At 39.4% G+C, this 20000-nt stretch overlaps 2 protein-coding genes and 2 pseudogenes across 3 annotated transcripts in view; all 4 read right to left on the bottom strand.

The window, feature by feature from the left end:
- The window catches only part of LOC149113243 (uncharacterized), a 15921-nt gene extending 4878 nt beyond the window's left edge, over window positions 1-11043 (bottom strand). Inside the window, exons 1-8 of the mRNA XM_089288101.1 lie at window positions 10927-11043; window positions 6822-7176; window positions 5570-5719; window positions 4689-4817; window positions 3820-3948; window positions 3003-3254; window positions 2163-2489; window positions 699-947 (exon numbers count right to left, since the gene is read on the bottom strand). Coding sequence (XP_089144227.1) covers window positions 699-947; window positions 2163-2489; window positions 3003-3254; window positions 3820-3948; window positions 4689-4817; window positions 5570-5719; window positions 6822-7149 — 1564 coding nt within the window. The 5' untranslated portion in view covers window positions 7150-7176; window positions 10927-11043. The remainder of the gene's footprint in view (window positions 1-698; window positions 948-2162; window positions 2490-3002; window positions 3255-3819; window positions 3949-4688; window positions 4818-5569; window positions 5720-6821; window positions 7177-10926) is intronic.
- A 2180-nt stretch (window positions 11044-13223) lies between these two features.
- LOC149113244 (uncharacterized) lies at window positions 13224-14798 on the bottom strand (annotated as a pseudogene).
- A 1736-nt stretch (window positions 14799-16534) lies between these two features.
- LOC149113245 (uncharacterized) lies at window positions 16535-18028 on the bottom strand (annotated as a pseudogene). The gene is made up of 3 exons (XR_016206862.1): window positions 17966-18028; window positions 17405-17684; window positions 16535-16874 (listed from the first exon to the last, which is right to left on the bottom strand). The product of XR_016206862.1 is annotated as an uncharacterized LOC149113245 (transcript).
- Window positions 18029-18156: 128 nt separating this feature from the next.
- LOC149113246 (uncharacterized) overlaps window positions 18157-20000 on the bottom strand; it is a 3264-nt gene continuing 1420 nt past the window's right edge. Inside the window, exons 2-4 of the mRNA XM_089288104.1 lie at window positions 19984-20000; window positions 19091-19219; window positions 18157-18350 (exon numbers count right to left, since the gene is read on the bottom strand). The exon at window positions 19984-20000 is cut by the window's right edge and continues 133 nt beyond it. Coding sequence (XP_089144230.1) covers window positions 18178-18350; window positions 19091-19219; window positions 19984-20000 — 319 coding nt within the window. The 3' untranslated portion in view covers window positions 18157-18177. The remainder of the gene's footprint in view (window positions 18351-19090; window positions 19220-19983) is intronic.

Consider the following 20000-nt stretch of genomic DNA (forward strand, 5'->3'; position numbering starts at 1 on the left):
CACGCACGAAGGACTAACGATCAACTGAAACAAATAGCACAGTAAAAGAAATCTTGTTAATGGATATATTTTTATATAACAAAAATACCTTATTACATGAAATTTTCGCGACACGTTAATTTCGCGAATTTCGCGATTTAAAAGAATCGCGAGATTAAAGTGACGCGGACAATGAGTGTCGCGAAAATAAAGAGACTTACTTTTGAGATATAGGATCGCCGTTGCGTTTTTGTCAATTTTGACCTTTGATAAAGTCGGTTTTTTAAATTCAAGGTTATGTTGAAGTAAAATTGCCAAGGAAATAAATTGTGTGTTACTCAAAACCGCGAAGTTAAAGTGATTCAAAATACAAAATTCTTGCAAAATCGCAAAATTTAAGTGTCGCGAAATGTGCGCACCTCAAACTCGCGAAATAAACGTGTCGCGAAAATTTCATGTAATAAGTAAGGTAGACCAGAAAAATGCAGTCATAGCGCAACAAAGGCGCAAGTCGAGAGGATTTCAAAGGTGTTTCGCATGATGCTTGAAAGAGTTATAAGATTATATTGGTGTTAAGCGATAACTTGTCGTTGCATGAATGACATCGACATGTTCTGGCTGAGGAAGAAAACTGATAACAATGACAAGGTTTCACATTTGTCCAGAAGGCCTAAGAAACGAAGACAGTTCAGACTGAAAACTTTCTCAAAATTACTCACTTTGCCAAGAAAGATCAGTATATCCACCAAATATGTAGCTGCCGGACTTAATGATCGTCACAGTCGGTCCCTTTCCGTCACAGTTGTTGTGGAATGTAGATGCAGCCGAGCCGTCAGTCTTTGCATGCCAGCACCGCACAAACTCACTGCGGAATGCATCCGGGATGACTGGGTCTAAATAAGAAATAAGCTTTCCCAAGTATTTGCCGAAATCGAGGCTTCCAAGAATGGCCGATGCACCAAGGCCCCCTGTAGAATAAAACAAAATTTGTGGTATTTTGAAGTGAGATAAAGGCAAATGAATTCGTAGTTCTTAGCTGTTTACCAAAAATGCCCGCTGGTAAGTTCCGTTCCGATTGACGATTTACCATTTACTCAAGAAAAACCAATTTACCAAAAGATGCCAGGACAAGTTCAACTTGATTATATTCCAAGATGGCGGTGAAAGATTGCCAATGGTAATAAGCACATTTTCCAGTCGGAAATTTCTGTTGAGAATTATGAAATTTCCCGTTCGGTTGAGCCAAAATTGTCTTACCATTTACATTCTGACCGAAATTTCCGGAATTTTTTAGTAAATGGTCGTTTAATGTCTTTTAATGAAATTTGACATACTGATTCGGCAAAATGAGTTTCAAATAAGATGTGTTTACGATATGATAAAAAACACTTTGCATCTTTCCTGGAAACATTCTCACGTCTTTTACAAACTACGGCAGACATGCTCATGTTCCGAAATGATAAAGACCTTGGGATAATATCTGAAAGTTTAGAAAGTCTCACGAAACTAGTCAAAAATCTTTGCAACATAGTCGAAAATCTACGGCTTCACTCTATAAGATAAGGTAAAGTCTGCATACGAGCCAAGTGGCCCATCAGGCCGGAGCTAATCCCAGTTTCTGTAGTATGAAACGACTAGGAGTATTTCTACTCCTCCCTGGATTGGATGCTAGTCCATAGCAGGGTTATCCCCAGCTTTAAGTTCGCCGGTACCCATTTGTACACCTGGGTGGAGAGGGGCACTGTGGGAGTAAAGTGTCTTGCCCAAGAATACAACACAACGTCCCCGGCCAGGGCTCAAACCCGAACCGCTCAATCCGGAGACGAACGCACTAACCATGAGGCCACCGCGCCTCCCACAGCTATGAAGTATACTGCAATTGATTGTACTGACAGAGGCAGGCATCTGAAAGAAATTGTAGCGTTTATGCTGAAAAACAGGTTACACGAGGAATTATCAAGTGAAGCAATCAAACCAGAACCAAATACATGTAGCTGAGCGCGCAGAAGCAGAAGCAGAAGAGCGGGAAAAGGTGTGCGAGAGCTGTGTACGAGCGAGTTGCGATTGGTTCTGATCTTAGATTACTTCTGATTGGACGACAGCGTGGTGCGAGCATCGTCAGCCAGTCGCTTATTGTAGTGATTACTTTGGTTGAAGCCGCTTTATTTGCGAATATTTATTACCTATTTCGTAGAACACTTCAACGTCAGTAGGAGTGAAATATCGGCCTCCAGTGAAAAATCCACAGTAACCAGTTGAATATCCGGGGGGAACGGAGTACGTAGAGCCACATCGGGTATAAGAATGTTGGTTGCTCAAAGCGTTGTCCGATATGAAGATGTCATGGCCATAACTAACTTGAACATGACCAAAAATGGGTCCGTAATTGGAACAACCATACATTGCTTTTTCCTGATTTTGATACTGGGTCAGCTTGACAGGATTATATCCTTTGCTGTTGTAAAGCGAGAAGATGAAAGCTTTACTGGCTGTAGAGTAGTCGCAAGGAGCTGAAATGAAGAGAAACGTTTGAAACATTCTAAATACCTCGGCTGTAAACAAACACTGATGAAAGGAAATTGTATTGCCCGGACGGGGAGGGGGGTTACTTCCTTATATGGGCTATACAGGTATGTGCGGCTCCACAGGGTATGGCTTTTTAGCAGTTTTTGTCGTAAATAGAGTATAGATTTTGGCCATTTAGGTCCCAAATAGGGTATGGTTTTTGAACTCTAGTCTTGGATCGGGTATGTCTTATAGAAAAAGCTATCCTTCCACTAAAAGCATATAAACATTGCCTTTAACCTTGGTGTGAACTAGGGAACTAATTATAAGGCAGGTCTGAAACAAGGTATTGATTCAAGGGTCTGGTCTTAAATGAGGTATCGGACTTTTGGTCATGTCGTAAATAGGGTAGGGAAAATGGCAGACTTTGGTCATAAATAGGGTATGGGTTTTGTGAAGCGGGTCGCACACCCCCACCAAATTTAAAAAAAGAAAACAACTGTCTAATTGCTACTTACTGCTATGCCAGGACACGTCGGTATATGCACCAAATATGAAGTTGCCGGACTTAATGATGGTCAAGGTGGGTCCCTTTCCATCACAGTTGTCGTGGAATATCGATGCAGCCGAGCCGTCAGTCTTGGCATGCCAGCACCGCACAAACCCACTACGCTGTGAGCTCAGGAGGACTGGGTCCAAAAAGGAAATCAGCTTCTCGGTGTAATTTTTGCGATCGAGACCAGCAAGAATAACGGATGAACCGAGGCCGCCTGGGTAAGCGAGAATAGCAAAGTGAGGCTTAAGTACTTTGAGTCAAAAGAAAAAGCAGGAGCCCTCTTAAATAAATTAGCAAATTATGGTAAAAAGGTTAAGTGGGAATACGGGCCAATTGGCCCATCAGGCCAGAGCTTATCCTGGTTTTTGTGGCATGAAGCAACTAGTAGTATTTCTACTCCCCCCTGGATGGAATGCTGGTCCATCGCAGGGTTACCCCCAGCATTAAGTTCGCCGGTACCCATTTATACACCTGGGTGGAGTGAGGCACTGTGAGAGTAAAGTGTCTTGCCCAAGAACACAACACAATGTCCTCGGCTGGGACTTAAACCAAGACCGGTCGATCCGGAGTCGAGCGCACTAACCATGAGGCCCCCGCGAACATGGCCCACCCACAAAAGCCTAGTTTTTGTATGAGACAAAAATATATCTTGATGTTTTGCTCACCCCCACACGGTGCACGTAGCAAACAAAAGTTATCCCAAGATTACAAAGCTAGGACAGAAGTGTTCGTTTATTAATTTATACTATCATTGCAAATATGACAGACGAAAAACTCACGGAAGCTTGTACAGTATTTTCCGTTTCCGAAATATGTTGGTTTGCACGAGCATGTGTAGGATCCCGCTGTATTGTTACAGTCGGCATTGACGTCACAATCATGTGACCCGTCGGCGCATTCATCAACATCTGTAAAGCAAAGGAAAAGAAGCGCCAAAGGTGACTTGTGGACGAAGATTTTCCACGATGATCCGAAGGGATAAAACGAATCTTTACGATTGTCTTCCGAGGTTTGCCGAAGATTATCAGATATAACGACCGTTGATAACTTTAATTCCGCTCTTTTCAAGCACTCATTTTCTTATCGAAAGGATTAAACTCGTTTTCCTGTTCAACTTTGCTACAGCACTTTGCTATAGCCTTGCCTTAGTGCGAAACCTCTGACGCAGCCTGTAGTTAGTTTGCTTTGTACAACAGGTGCAAAGATCAATAAACGAGTGGTAATCGAGGGATTGTCAGCTAGCACTTAAGTGAGCTACGTCACGGTTTGCGCATCTTGAAAAGTTTAGCCTAAATTTTTCAAGTTCGTCGTTTGTAATCCGTGTCAATCTTCTCCATCCTTAACCATCCTTGCTCCTTTATGGTTGATTATTATCTCTATTGTGTTTTTCTATCTTAGTAAATTTATATTTCCAGGTTTCCTTCAATTTAGATTCAATTTTGTACGTGGCCAAAATGACTCAAAATAACGTAACTGAGCTCCTTTAAATTCGAGCGAAGTAAAAAACTATAACACAAGATATGAGATTCTGAGACTGCTGTTTAGAGTTTGCCAAAACCGTGGACAAGAATTCATACCTACACACCTACTTTATTTGAAAAGGTGGAGTTCAGGCAGCACTAGGCTGACCAAGTCATGTTATACTTACCAACGCAACCTTTTCCATCCTGATAAATAAACCCAGTCCTGTTACATAAGCAGCGATAAGAACCAATGGTATTCTGACACGTGGCACTCTCGTGACAAACAGGAATTGAGGAATTGCATTCGTCCAGGTCTGAGGGAAGGATAGCAAAATACACTCATCTTTTTTAAGGTTTTGAAATGGATAGAATTCGTTAACAACACCTCTGATTTTGGAGTCTCATAGAGGTCCATATTATCAAGTCAAGCTACCATTTTAAGGGTAAAGACTACAAATGTTCCTGGTTAAAGGACCTACTTCACGGTTTGCTCATATTGAAAAGTTTAGCCTATTTTTTTGAAGTTCTTCTTTTGTAAACCGCGTCAGTCTTCTCCATTCTAGACCATCCTTGTTTCTTTATGGTTTATTTAATATCTCTATGTTAGAAAACTGTTACTTTCGGGTTTCCTTCAATTTGAAGTTAATTTTGTAGTCTTTACCAGTAGTGAATGTGCATAATAAGAGGTCTGAAGTCTAAACATTGAAATTTGAAAGTAGCCCACCTTGGAATCAAATTAATGTATTTTGCCTAAAGTTTCCCAGAGAGGTTGTTGTAAATGGTAATTACTATTTTAAGTCTAAAAGAACCCCGACCTTGAATATCCTTGACTCTAGCGCTACAAATAGACGATTTCCTCTTGTTAAATACTGGAAAAAATCTAGATATCTGTATAAGAGGTCAGGGTTAGAAAAAGACCTTGTCATAATCAAAAATACATTTTTTACTGTTACGTGTAAAAACCATGTATAATGTTTCATAACTTTTTTCCTCATTTTGCTGCAAAAGCTGTGGGCAACTGGACACCTCAAAACAGCGACAAAAAAAGGAAACTGGGTAAAGTTACCTTCAGTTTTCATGTCACAGTATGCAAGTGCAACGTTGTCTGGTACAATAGAATAAAACCAGTATGTTCCACTGACGGCTTGTCCTCCTTCACTCGCCTTGATTTCATGGCACGATTCAGCAGGCAGTCCAGGAATGGAACCGAGGGGGACTGGAAAGCAAATATTATTCATTAGCTCTTATTAAAGAAAAGCACAAATTTTCTCCAAAACTTTCTTTTTCGCCATAAATCGGTCCAATTGACCATTCTTAGTCTTTAACGAGCAAAATTTGGCTCGATGAAGGAATTCATACATTTTTGTTTAACCGAGCTTAGTCGGTCTGTATGGGAGAATCTTGACCAAGGTCGTGAGTACAGACCTCACTGCGTTCGGTCTGTATGCACGACCGAGATCAAGATTCTCCCATACAGACCGACTAAGCTCGGTTAATAAGATGTTTATTATATGGCACAAAATAAAAATTTGATTCTTTTAATGTAACTGGTTTGTACTAGCTGGCATTTTCCTTGCGAACCGCGATGAGCTGAACTTAAATCGGCCAAAGTTTGCTCGTCCTCTTTAATATTTTTTTTCTCATCAGGCGTTTTGGCACTTCCACTAATATTTTCTTAAGGAAATAGTCAACATTTTTGTATTTTAGTTTACAGCTTTTTCACCGCAAAATGTAACCGATTTAGGTGCCGGTCTAAATGGGAAAATCTAGACCGCGGTCAATATCGATTTTAGCCGATCAAATTCGTAAATTCGGTAGTTCCCAGTCCTTGTGAAACACATGTACAACCGTATAATAATCCGTGATATTAACCAGGTGTGTTACAGTTCCCGTGTGATTCTTGAATCATACTGAGGATGTTGTCTATGTATCGACATCATTTCATATACGTTTAAAGCGTAGAGAGCAGAATAATTAATGCATTTTGATTGGTTTATTCGAAGGATTCCCAGAGATTTTTTGACAAGCTACAAAGATTCCAAAGTTTAACCGAAGACCTACAAAATTTCCAAAGATGACCCGACGAATTCCGACGGTTTCCCAAGGTGATGTAAAGGTTCGTCAAGATGTAGCGAATTTCTAACATTCATCCGAAGTGTCCGACAATTTCAATCGTTATTGCATATATTTTTTCATCATGATAATTTTGCAATTCGTATTAACAACGTATGCATGATGTGCCTCTTTTCTTAAATTGAGAAACGAGAAATTCACTAAACCGGGTAAGAAAGGAACTTGATAAAACTATGATTAGTTACCTCTACCAAAGTCTCGTCTAAAGTAATATCTGTCAGGGTCTGGAACAAAATCTTCAGGTCTCGCTTCCTTGGTACGATTGTTCAATTCACACATCTCTTTGGAAATAACGTAGTTGAAACTTTGGCACCGTAAGTCAAGGCGACACTCCTTAAGACAAACATACGAAGGCGCCGTCATCCGTTTGAAGATATGTCTCTGTAACATCATGCCAAACTGGGAAGCTTCTTTTTGACTTTGTTTGCTACATTGCTGTGCCTCCACTTTAGAAAACAGTTGCGACATTCCAAGCACAGCTGCCAGGTAAAATACCTTCTTGACAAAAGCCATTACGCTCGACTCCTTGGCAAGACAATCCTTAAAATCAACACATTTAAAATAATTGTGAGTGTGTCTTGAACTCATTTGGCAATTTAGCGAATAACAATTTTTTAACTTAAATAATATTCTCTAACAATTTTATTTGTTGAAATTTTAATTTTACCCAACAAACCTAGTATGTGGAAACCTTGCCTACACCTTATCAACAAGACTAGGTTCAATAAGACTGAACGAAATGAGAAAAATTACATAAAAAACTTTCATGGTAGTGACTTTCGGAGAAAAAATTTTGCTCTGGGTTATATAACTTCAATGAAAACTGGTACTTAACTAGAAAAAAAAAACAAAATAAATTAATGGACCTGTTCAGTTAAATTGACGTCAAACTGAAACTTGGAAAGAAACATAACTTCAAATATATTTATCGAGGTTTTGGCGAAATTGTACCACTTTCAGTGGTCTTATTTAACTTTACTTACGTTTCGTATGTCTAAAATTAGTTATACTGAACAATACAGTTAATTATTTCAGTTGGAATACTTCCTCTACCCAACATGGTTTGACAATGGTAAAAGACTTAAAAGTTTAGTTTTCTTCTGACACAAAATGGATGAAGCAATTGACGAAACACAACAAAATCTGCTAATAAGACTCCTTAATTATAAATCCGCTCACGGTTTATCAGTGAAATGAAGCTATTTACAGTTATACATATTTATGGCTTTTTCCAGTTGTAAAACGTCGTTCTATGTTAATGTCCGTTAATGTTAATGTCCGTTAAGTTCGTTTTAATATTCGTATTCACTTTTTCACTCATAAAAGAACGCTGTTTTGTAAAACAAAGTTTAAAAAGCAGATTTATAAGCGCTCAGAATTTTCTCGATTAAAAATCAATTATTGAAAGCGCTTGGACTTAACCACCTTAGATTCGCCTTGACAACAGAAGATATGATGGAAAGTCATTCTTGACGAAGGAGAACACATTAAAAACGCAACAACTCGAAGGGATATGACTGGCCCCAATCAAAAACTCAACAATCAACGGTCATTTTTCCATTTTGGATTTGTATTTGAAAAAACTCAGTCAGGGAAATCACATGACTATCTTGACGCCATCGTTTTCGGAAAGCTCTGTTTTCAAAATGTTTTCCGTCCACACGAAAACGAAAAGCCGGCGTTTTCAAATTCCTCTGGCTTGAAGAACGCTTTCGAAAAGCTCCATTTTCGTGACGGATTAGTGTGCACTGTAGACCTAACCGTAGAAATAAAGCTGCGTTTTCAAATTTATCCGGCCTGAGAAATACGCATGTTGGACTCTTGTCCAGCTCTTATCATAATAATAGGAGTGAATAGATTAAACTAATAACTCAGCATTTTTTTCGGCAAATTCACCTATTCAACTTTTTTTCCTCATAGCTGACAAAATTCATTAGTACTAGTTTAGGTCCTTCAAGTGATATTTATAACAAAAAGAGGCATACTCGGGAAAAAAATTGAAAAAGAGGATAGAATCTTTTGCTGAGTCAACAAATGTTAATAATTTAACGGCACCTTTTCCGTTTATGGCTTTAGCGACGGTGGAAAAGCGAATATATACTGTTTCTAGTTAATTCGCGAACTAACCTTACGTTGCTAAAAATCATATTTAGTGAAGTTCAAAATTGTGACTTGCGGCCGTGTTTTTCATGCGATTGCCTTCGCTAAAGGTTTGCAGTAAGTTTTTCTTTTGAATTATCAAAAATGAAAAAAGAAAACTTTGTAGGTTGAGTAAAATTAAAATTCATCAGGGATGTGTCATTTTGTGGTTTTATCTAATTTATCTTACTTCTCCTTCTTCAACGGTTTGGAACTGTTTTTCAGTAAACTACAAAAACACTGTTTGTCGTTTTCCAGTTTCAATGACCTAAAAAGTTCAGTTTTCTTTTTCCTGTGACAAAATATTGATCGAATTTACGAATCCAAAGAACACGATCAAATGTTGTGTTTCAACATAACTGATGAATTAAAATATTTGTGGCTTTTTGGTTCCATTTGTGAAGTTTTGGGGATGTATATTGAATTCAATATATTCTTTACCCGCGTGAAAAGGTAAACAATATAATATTTTTACTATGTAGTGACCGTTGATTTTGTTTTGCATGGGAAATATTGTATAACATTGCTCTACCTTTTTTTTTTTTTGCAAAACATAGTTAAAAAGGGAAGTGTATTCAATGTTTTCCTTTATCGAAAAGCACCTGACAAGAAAAGGAGTCAGTTATGTAACGTAGTCCTTATAAATAAGTATAAATAGGTTGAAGCAGGCCTGAAATTCTCCGCTATCTTCAAGGCAACGAAGAATTAAAATCGTAGATTTAACATCATTGATTTAGAAAGAAGAAGCTTGAACACGCGCAAACTTCCAAATCGCTTTAGTTTAATTGATTCGCAATTCTATTTCCGGGCTGTGGAGAAATGGGAACTCGTATGTTGTCCAGTGTCCGCATTTATAAATTTTAATTCTTTTTTCAACGAATAAATATAATCCGTTAACTTACAATAATGGAAAAGAGTACAATTCTGTCCGCAGCCCTGGGTTCAAACTGGAGGGGGAAAAATACACTTTTTTTCAACACCTTTGTGCAGTTTTGAAGAATTGCTTGTTTACCGTGTCTCGCAGGGCTCAGTAACGAAACTGAACTGTCCAGTTAACATCAAAGTGCTGTGTCAATCCTAACCGGTCCTGCTATGTCTTGCAATAACTCAGAGAGCTAAAGATATTGTCACTGCCGCCTTTTTTAGCGTGTCACAAACTATGCCACAGACTCGTTTTCGAAATATTTAATGTATTGGCCAAAACGGGCGATAAATATGCTTAAAAACAGCTGCTCCAACGTGAATGTTTTCTGTCATAATTTGGTCAAGAGCAAAATAAAGTCTCGCTGTTTTCTTTTTAAACAGAAGCTCTATCCCGAAGAGGGGTGACTCTCATATAAACGTCGGGAATACCCGTCAAAAAAATTGAATTTAACTAAAGCAGACAAATATGGGTGTGTCTCGAGCTTTATTTGACCTCTAAAAGATGCTACTTAAAACGAAGAAGAGTTGATTATATCAAAGTGTAGAAACCAGGGATTTCATGGAAGTACTGGAAATTTTTTCATCTGCTGTTCGGGAAAGGACCCCGGGCCAGTAGACCGCACTCGACAGCTGGCTAGAGAGTGGCGCAAATCGAGCCTAAAAACGGAAACGAGAGCGGTTTTTTAATTGTTATCTCTTCGAGTGCACCCTAAAAGATACATTGACTGCTAAAACTAGTGGAATTTCGTCCTGAACACTCCAAGTGAGACCAAAATTCTTGATTTACACCCCAAAGCGAAACGACGAACATCCACAACCATTTCCTATGGGAGTGTCCCGTAGCTCTATGTGTGTCCTTGACGGAAAAACAGCTGGAAAGTTTATGCTGCCTGTTTTGTTACTGCAACCATAAAGTCTAAATGCACGAAAATTCCAGTTTAACACTTGTGAGACTTATGAAACCATATAAAGTTTGTTCTTTTTTTTTCACCAAAAGCTTGTGCTATGTTACAGACAGTGAACGTTGTGTATCTCCGAAAAAAATGAAATTTTGTTGTTTTTGCTTTCGTGTATAAATTTAGGACATTTTCCGTGAGTAGTTAACTCAGCCTGCTATAAACGAAAAGATAATGGTTTTTAGGACGAGTAACTGCAAATCACTAGCTACTAAATCCCTTTTGGTTAATGCTAGGAGAGGCATACTCAGTAAAAAGCTGTTTTGCCTACCTTCTCTTCAGTTGTTCCTTTTGGCCATGAGCTCTTGTCAAAAGTCAAACACAGCTAAACGGAGAGAAGCTTTTGAATTTTCAGTGGACAGGTCCATCTACTTAATGGCAGGTGACTGCAATATGATGCTCTTGTTTACCTACTTTACAGACACAATATTTGTGATGGATATTGAATTCCATTGTTGCATGCTGGATAGCACGATCATCTATTGAAATTTCAATAGCAATAGCTAATATACCATATACTTGTGAAGTGTCTGGATGTTAAATTTACAGGTTTAATTTCTTGCCGGCTTCGATCCCGGGAAAGTTTTTTTTTTTAAATCAACGGTTTTTACATAAAAGGTCTAAAAATTAATATTTTTCACCTATAAACGATTTCAGCAATGACAGAAAGCTTATTTTCGAGAGAGAGCATTTGGTAAATAAATGGAGTGAAACAACAGAATTTTAAAAATGTTTGTATTGTTTTACAAGCGAAATAATTATATTATTCGGTTTAATAGAAGTTTAATTTCACAATTCTATGTTGGCAAAACGTCTTACTGGAATTTCTTAGCATTCCGGAAAAAAAAAAACTTCAAAGGGTCTTCTAAGACTTCTCAGAATCAAGTTTAGCTGAGATATACCGCGCCTCTGCTTAATTTTTTAACCCGAATCTTCAACCAGGCTCAACGGGTTCCTGCTTCAAGTAAATAAACAAAAGAAAAATACAAGTTCAAAACAAAAAATAAATAAATAAATAAACCCTTTGAGAAACCCTGGCCCGGTACACTGTAACCCAACATACATTACCTGCAAATAATTCGGACGATTTTAAATTCGGGCAAAAAAGTGTTCAAAATAAAACCGTGCGAATTGTTTATAGTGCAGTATACTACTTTTAAATAGCTCTAAAGCCACCAGTTTCAGTTATGGAGCGAACTATAGTTGAAACACTGCATAAGATACGTAACGGATTGATAGCATAAGCCAAAACTATCATTTTAACAGATATTTTTTCAGTCTAAAACGTGTTTGTAGCCGTAAATTTACGTCAGCTATGTTTCAGCAGAGTCCGAAATTTGTTTGGAAGGTGTAGGTTCGCAAGTATTCTTGGGATATGAGAATGGTATAATTCCCAAAATCCCTCGGTGTTTCAAGAAGACTTTGCCAACAAAATGGCGGAGTTACAAGTGTATTTTATTTCAGCTCTGGTTTTGTCTTGCTGTTTACAAATTTTAGCGGGTTGTGCGAGTTGTTTAGTTGCCCGTTGTTTGTTTAATCAGGAGGGTCTTTTATACCATCTTGGGCGTCCCTCGAGCCGCGAGCGAGAATTAGTATTAGTATTAGAATTGCAAGGAGAATTTTAGAAGTTGGGAACCTGCCTTCAGCTTGTTAACTCTTCATTCCTAGAGTTAAACCTTGAGTCAGTTTTTTAACCTAGAGTCGATTAATGTGGTGACAAGTCTGTAGATGAAACTCTAGTGAGACCAATTATTGAGCAGTTCTTTCATGTGGTACTGTTTATTATTCTGTACATGCACATGGTGGTTTTAACTTTTAAGTCTGTGAATGAAACCCTTGTGTGTGACCATTAATGTGAGCTATGGAACAGTACCTCCATGCAGTGCTGTTTGATTTTCAAAAAAAACAACGATTAAAGATAGATTTTTTTGAAAAAAAAAAAAAAAGAACCTTGGACTGTATTATGGTTAATACCAGTGCCATTCGATTCTCATCAAAGTAACACCCCATGACCACAAAGGACTCCGCCACACCTCACGTTTAGCTTCCCTGTGTAGGTCTCTAATTCAGGCTTTGACTTTAAAATTGTTTTGGCGATGTCCACGGGACAATTAGTTACAATGTAATGGGACTGAAGAAGTAGAAAACAACCTGTAAAAAGAATGAAATTGACAGGACGAAACAGCTTAGGTGAGGCTGGAGTCTTTCTAAAATGGAAAAGTAAATTGTTCTTAAGCAACAGACGAACGGCTGCACAAAGAACCTTTTGTTAGCACAGGGGAAAAAAATATTTTATTGGGAATTTATTTTAAATATATGTAAAAGAGAAAATCGTTCCTGAAACAAATCAGTGTGCATTTAGTTTGGCCTTTTTATTTATTTCTCAGCAACACGACCGTGGCGCATAAAAAATCAGACCTTCTGTCAAAGCGCTAAGACTGTGCGTCTTAACTCTCCTTGGGCAGTGGGTAATTTTTAGTGCACATAAACCATATTGAGAAAACAAATACGATATTTGATATGAAGTGCCCGACCTTACGTGTTACTAAAATCAACTGAAGAGGTGTAACCGTTTAATATAGTTTTATTTACTTTTAAGTTTTACAGCTAATTTACATTGACCTTACAAAGCTAACGACACTTTAAACAATCTTGGCGATCCCATCTAACGGTCTCCGCACTATCAAGGCAACCTTTCTACAACACCATGCAACTCATTCTGTCCTCAGGGTGACCGTTGTAAGGCCCGGGCCAAAAGACAACAAGTGAGTGCAAAGTCTCGCCTGGCTTGAAAGTCATACCGCCCTTACCGTTAAACTAAACTTCCAGTAAACGCATATCACACATTTCGTTTCCGAGGTTGTTTTGAGCTGGATGAAGATATTTTGTACCCAGCAGTATGCCCTCGTCATCGGGACCTATGGGAGATAAGGTGGCGTAGCAACAAAAAGCACTGTTCCTGTCCAGAGCAATGGATACAACATGAGACGAACCAGGAGGGGGATCGTGGGATAAATCTGGTTCAGTCGAGAAGACTCCATCCTTAGACGCAAATTTTGTTGCCTGTAGGCTCTCATAATAAAGTGTATTGTCGTTTGTCTCACGATGTAGTCACTTGAGATGTAGATCGCGACGTTTCGACTGCTTACTGCTAGTCTTCTTCAGGCGATAAGGTCTACTGATTCCACGGTATCATTTATATCACAAAGGTCGGCTGTGATTGGTGCATTTCGATCCTCCTATTGTTCCATTGTTCCGACGAGTAGCTGTTCCCTCAGTGGTTCGCTATTGTACTGTTCTCCTGTTGTTGTGTTTCTTGATCGTGGGCATCCATGCTTCAGGAATTTCAATTCCACTATCCCTGTTGATGTTATTAGGGTGAAGTCTTATGGGAATAGCTTCCTTGACCCTACGTGTGTACCAGTGAGGATCTCGATCAATAAACTTGACCTCATTCCAGATAGGATAGTGGCCAGTCTCGTGGGTGTGTTCAGAAACGGCGGAGGTCTGGGTACGGGTGAGTCGTATACACCTGTCGTTTTCTTTGATCCTCTTCTGCATAGATTTCCCTGTTTTCCCGATGTACACTCTGCCGCACTCACAGGGAATCCTGTAGACAACACCATCTTGTTTAGCCGGGTTGACGGTGTCCTTTGGTCGCACTAAGTGTGACCGAAGTGTCGTGTCCGACGTGAAGACGGTGCGAATGCCTTGTTGTTCTAGGCAGCGGCGGAGAGACTCCGAAACTCCTTGGACATAGGTAAAACGGCGTTGGATTTAAATTCCGCGTTGGGCTCTCTTCTTGGGGTTGTTCGTGCCTTTGTGATCTTCTGTACAAACGAGGAGGGATATCCGTTAGAAACAAGTACAGATACCAGACCTCAGCCGTTTCTGAACACACCTCGAATATCTTTGCCACATTATCCAATTTTAACAAATTGAACATGTGCGGGATTAGAAACCCTCGGACCGCACATGACGCACATGCCACCGACGATTTGAGAATAACTGCAGGTGGCCAGTTTTCAGTTGTCATTGTCATGTGATACCACACTTGAGGATCACACGACCGCGGCATAAAAATAGTAGATCCAGGTTCTTCATTTCACCGTAATGAGAGTTTCAAAATTTTGTAGACTTATTTCACAAGAGTCTTTATCAAGTAGTCTCAAAGCATTATAATGTCAAAAGATATAATAAATATATTTTGATGAATTCGATTTGCGAAAAGCGATTTGTCAATTATCGTCACGCCATCTCACCGCTATCACACCAGGTGTAACGCTGCTGAGCAAATCAAGCCATGCATGTGGACGGTAAGTCAAAAACTATATGTTGTTTTAAAATCTGACAAGAAAACCTTCTACTTGGCAATACCATTTTGTTTTAATGAGAACACGAAACGCCTTGCAGCACACGAAATAGAACTTAGATGGAATAAATTTAATATCCACAAATTTCCGCTTCAGTAAACAAATACGCACGTACTCATAAACAAGTTAGAACCCCTTTTCAGCGTAAAAAAAGTATTACTTTCGATAAAATTGCCCACAGAAGATAAAAAATAACTACAAATCATTTAAATGGGGGAAAGGGTCGCATTCAGGCTAAGATTTCAACTGTTGTTTAGGTTACCTCTTGTATTCATGAGGACAACTGTAAGTTCAAAGGTCATAAACTTCAAGCGAGTACCGTAAATATTTTCGGTCGTCTAAATTTGCAGTTTAAGTTGCCCAAAAATTTTATTTCACAGAACGATAGAGGAAACCTTACTCTTTCTATAGAATATCATCTTTACAGCGGAATCCATGTACCAGGTAGGGAGTTTTGCCGTTGAAATTTGCCAAAATCGAGCTTTCTGATAATGCTGTTTAGGAGGGTAAATTTGAATTCTTAAGAAAAATTCAGGTTTGAATTTTTTCCAATTCTAATAACGGTACTTTGTAAAGGAAGGGTCTTTGAATTGTGTATCATCGAAATAGATTTGATATTTGTTTTAGTTTTCTTACACGAGTCGCAAATACGAAGCACATTTCTCAGTGGTTCGAGGGCTTCTCCAAGGGTGAAAATTAAAAAATCGCTTTACTTAAAAAATATAAATCCAAATGAGCTACAAGTTGTATTTTCTTAAATAGTTTTCAGAGGGCTTTCTTATGAAAAAGTTTGAGGTAATTCAATTTTTGCTTTTTGCACACCTATCCGTAGTATTTACAGGAAGTCACTCTTACGAAAGTGGTCAAAAATCTTTGCAACATAGTCGAAAATCTACTGCTTCACTCTATAAGATAAGGTAAAGTCTGCATACGAGCCAAGTGGCCCATCAGGCCGGAGCTAATGCCAGTTTCTGTAGTATGAAACGACTAGGAGTATTTCTACTCCCCCCTGGATTGGATGCTAGTCCATAGAAGGGTTACCCCCTGCTTTAAGTTCGCCGGTACCCATTTGTACACCTGGGTGAAGAGAGGCACTGTGGGAGTAAAGTGTCTTGCCCAAGAATACGACACAATACCCCCAGCCAGGAATCGAACCCGAACCGCTCAATCCGGAGACGAACGCACTAACCATGAGGCCACCGCGCCTCCCACAACTATAAAGTATACTGCAATTGATTGTACTGACAGAGGCAGGCATCTGAAAGAAATTGTAGCGTTTATGCTGAAAAACAGGTTACACGAGGAATTATCAAGTGAACCAATCAAACCAGAACCAAATACATGTAGCTGAGCAGAAGCACGGGAAAAGGTGTGCGAGAGCTGTGTACGAGCGAGTTGCGGTTGGTTCTGATCTTAGACTACTTCTGATTGGACGACAGCGTGGTGCGAGCATCGTCAGCGAGTCGCTTATTGTAGTGATTACTTTGGTTGAAACCGCTTTATTTGCTAATGTTTATTACCTATTTCGTAGAACACTTCAATGTCAGTAGGAGTGAAATATCGGCCTCCAGTGAAAAATCCACAGTAACCAGCTCAATATCCGGGGGCGGGGGGACGGAGTACGTAGAGCCACATCGGGTATAAGAATGTTGGTTGCTCAAAGCGTTGTCCGATATGTAGATGTCGTGATCTCCGCTATTAGAACCAAAAGTGGGTCCGTAATTGGAACAACCATACATTGCTTTTTCCTGATTTTGATACTGGGTCAGCTTAACAGGGTTATATCCTTTGTTGTTGTAAAGCGAGAAGATGAAAGCTTTACTGACTGTAGAGTAGTCGCAAGGAGCTGAAATGAAGAGAAACGTTTGAAACATTCTAAATACCTCGGCTGTAAACAAACACTGATGAAAGGAAATTGTATTGCCCGGACGGGGAGGGGGTTACTTCCTTATATGGGCTATACAGGTATGTGCGGCTCCACAGGGTATGGCTTTTTAGCAGTTTTTGTCGTAAATAGAGTATAGATTTTGGCCATTTAGGTCCCACATAGGGTATGGTTTTTGAACTCTAGTCTTGGATCGGGTATGTCTTATAGAAAAAGCTATCCTTCCACTAAAAGCATATAAACATTACCTTTAACCTTGGTCTGAACTAGGAACTAATTATAAGGCAGGTCTGAAACAAGGTATTGATTCAAGGGTCTGGTCTTAAATAAGGTATTGGACTTTTGGTCATGTCGTAAATAGGGTAGGGAAAATGGCAGATTTTGGTCATAAATAGGGTATGGGTTTTGTGAAGCGGGTCGCACACCCCCACCGAATTTTTCTGGGAGTACCACCCCCGGAGAAAGAAAACAACTGTCTAATTGATACTTACTGCTATGCCAGGACACGTCGGTATATGCACCAAATATGTAGTTGCCGGACTTAATGATGGTCAAGGTGGGTCCCTTTCCATCACAGTTGTCGTGGAATATCGATGCAGCCGAGCCGTCAGTCTTGGCATGCCAGCACCGCACAAACCCACTACGCTGTGAGCTCAGGAGGACTGGGTCCAAAAAGGAAATCAGCTTCTCGGTGTAATTTTTGCGATCGAGACCAGCAAGAATAACGAATGAACCGAGGCCGCCTGGGTAAGAGAGAATAGCAAAGTGAGGCTAGAGTACTTTGAGTCAAAAGAAAAAGCAGGAGCCATCTTAAATAAATTAGCAAATTATGGTAAAAAGGTTAAGTGGGAATACGGGCCAATTGGCCCATCAGGCCGGAGCTTATCCCGGTTTTTGTGGCATGAAGCAACTAGTAGTATTTCTACTCCCCCCTGGATGGAATGCTGGTCCATCGCAGGGTTACCCCCAGCATTAAGTTCGCCGGTACCCATTTATACACCTGGGTGGAGTGAGGCACTGTGAGAGTAAAGTGTCTTGCCCAAGAACACAACACAATGTCCTCGGCTAGGACTTGAACCAAGACCGGTCGATCCGGAGTCGAGCGCACTAGCCATGAGGCCCCCGCGAACATGGCCCACCCACAAAGGCCTAGTTTTTGTATGAGACAAAAACATATCTTGATCTTTGGCTCACCCCCGCACGGCGCACGTAGCAAACAAAAGTTATCCCAAGATTACAAAGCTAGGACAGAAGTGTTCGTTTATTAATTTATAATATCATTGCAAATATGACAGACGAAAAACTCACGGAAGCTTGTACAGTATTTTCCGTTTCCGAAATATGTTGGTTTGCACGAGCATGTGTAGGATCCCGCAGTATTGTTACAGTCGGCATTGACGTCACAATCATGTGACCCGTCGGCGCATTCATCAACATCTGTAAAGCAAAGGAAAAGAAGCGCCAAAGGTGACTTGTGGACGAAGATTTTCCACGATGATCCGAAGGGATAAAACAAATCTTTACGATTGTCCTCCGAAGTTTGCCGAGGATTATCAGTTGTAACGACTGTTGATAACTTTAATTCCGCTCTTTTAAAGCACTCATTTTCTTATCGAAATGATTAAACTCGTTTTCCTGTTCAACTTTGCTATAGCACTTTGCTATAGCCTTGCCTTAGTGCGAAACCTCTGACGTAGCCTGTAGTTAGTTTGCTTTGTACAACAGATGCAAAGATCAATAAACGAGTGGTAATCGAGGGATTGTCAGCTAGCGCTTAAATGAGCTACGTCACGGTTTGTACATCTTGAAAAGTTTAGCCTAAATTTTTCAAGTTCGTCGTTTGTGATCCGTGTCAATCTTCTCCATCCTTAACCATCCTTGCTCCTTTATGGTTGATTATTATCTCTTTAGTGTTTTTCTATCCTAGTAAATTTATATTTTCAGGTTTCCTTCAATTTAGATTCAATTTTGTACGTGGCCAAAATGACTCAAAATAACGTAACTGAGCTCCTTTAAATTCGAGCGAAGTAAAAAACTATAACACAAGATATGAGATTCTGAGACTGCTGTTTAGAGTTTGCCAAAACCGTGGACAAGAATTCATACCTACACACCTACTTTATTTGAAAAGGTGGAGTTCAGGCAGCACTAGGCTGACCAAGTCATGTTATACTTACCAACGCAACCTTTTCTATCCTGATAAATAAACCCAGTCCTGTTACATAAGCAGCGATAAGAACCAATGGTATTCTGACACGTGGCACTCTCGTGACAAACAGGAATTGAGGAATTGCATTCGTCCAGGTCTGAGGGAAGGATAGCAAAATACACTCATCTTTTTTAAGGTTTTGAAATGGATAGAATTCGTTAACAACACCTCTGATTTTGGAGTCTCATAGAGGTCCACAGTATCAAGTCAAGCTACCATTTTAAGGGTAAAGACTACGAATGTTCCTAGTTAAAGGACCTACTTCACGGTTTGCTCATATTGAAAAGTTTAGCCTATTTTTTTCAAGTTCTTCTTTTGTAAACCGTGTCAGTCTTCTCCATTCTAGACCATCCTTGTTTCTTTATGGTTTATTAATATCTCTTTAGTGTTTCTCTATCTTAGAAAACTATTACTTTCGGGTTTCCTTCAATTTGAAGTTAATTTTGTAGTCTTTACCAGTAGTGAATGTGCATAATGAGAGGTCTGAAATCTAAATATTGAAATTTGAAAGTAGCCCACCTTAGAATCAAATCAATGTATTTTGCCCAAAGTTTCCCAGAGAGGTTGTTGTAAATGGTAATTACTATTTTAAGACTAAACGAACCCCGAGCTTGAATTTCCTTGACTCTAGCGCTACAAATAGATGATTTCCTCTCGTTAAATACTGCAAAAAATCTAGATATCTGTATAAGACGTCAGGGTTAAAAAAAACCCTTGTCATAATCAAAAATACACTTTTTCTTGTTACGTGTAAAAACCACGTATAATGTTTCGTAACTTTTTTCCTAGTTCTGCTGCAAAAGCTGTGGGCAACTGGACACCTCAAAACAGCGACACGGAAAGGAAACTGGGTAAAGTTACCTTCGGTTTTCATGTCA

Source organism: Orbicella faveolata, unplaced genomic scaffold, assembly GCF_042242905.1.
Source record: "Orbicella faveolata isolate gen_17 unplaced genomic scaffold, um_ofav_v1 contig_15, whole genome shotgun sequence".
NCBI lineage: Eukaryota > Metazoa > Cnidaria > Anthozoa > Scleractinia > Merulinidae > Orbicella > Orbicella faveolata.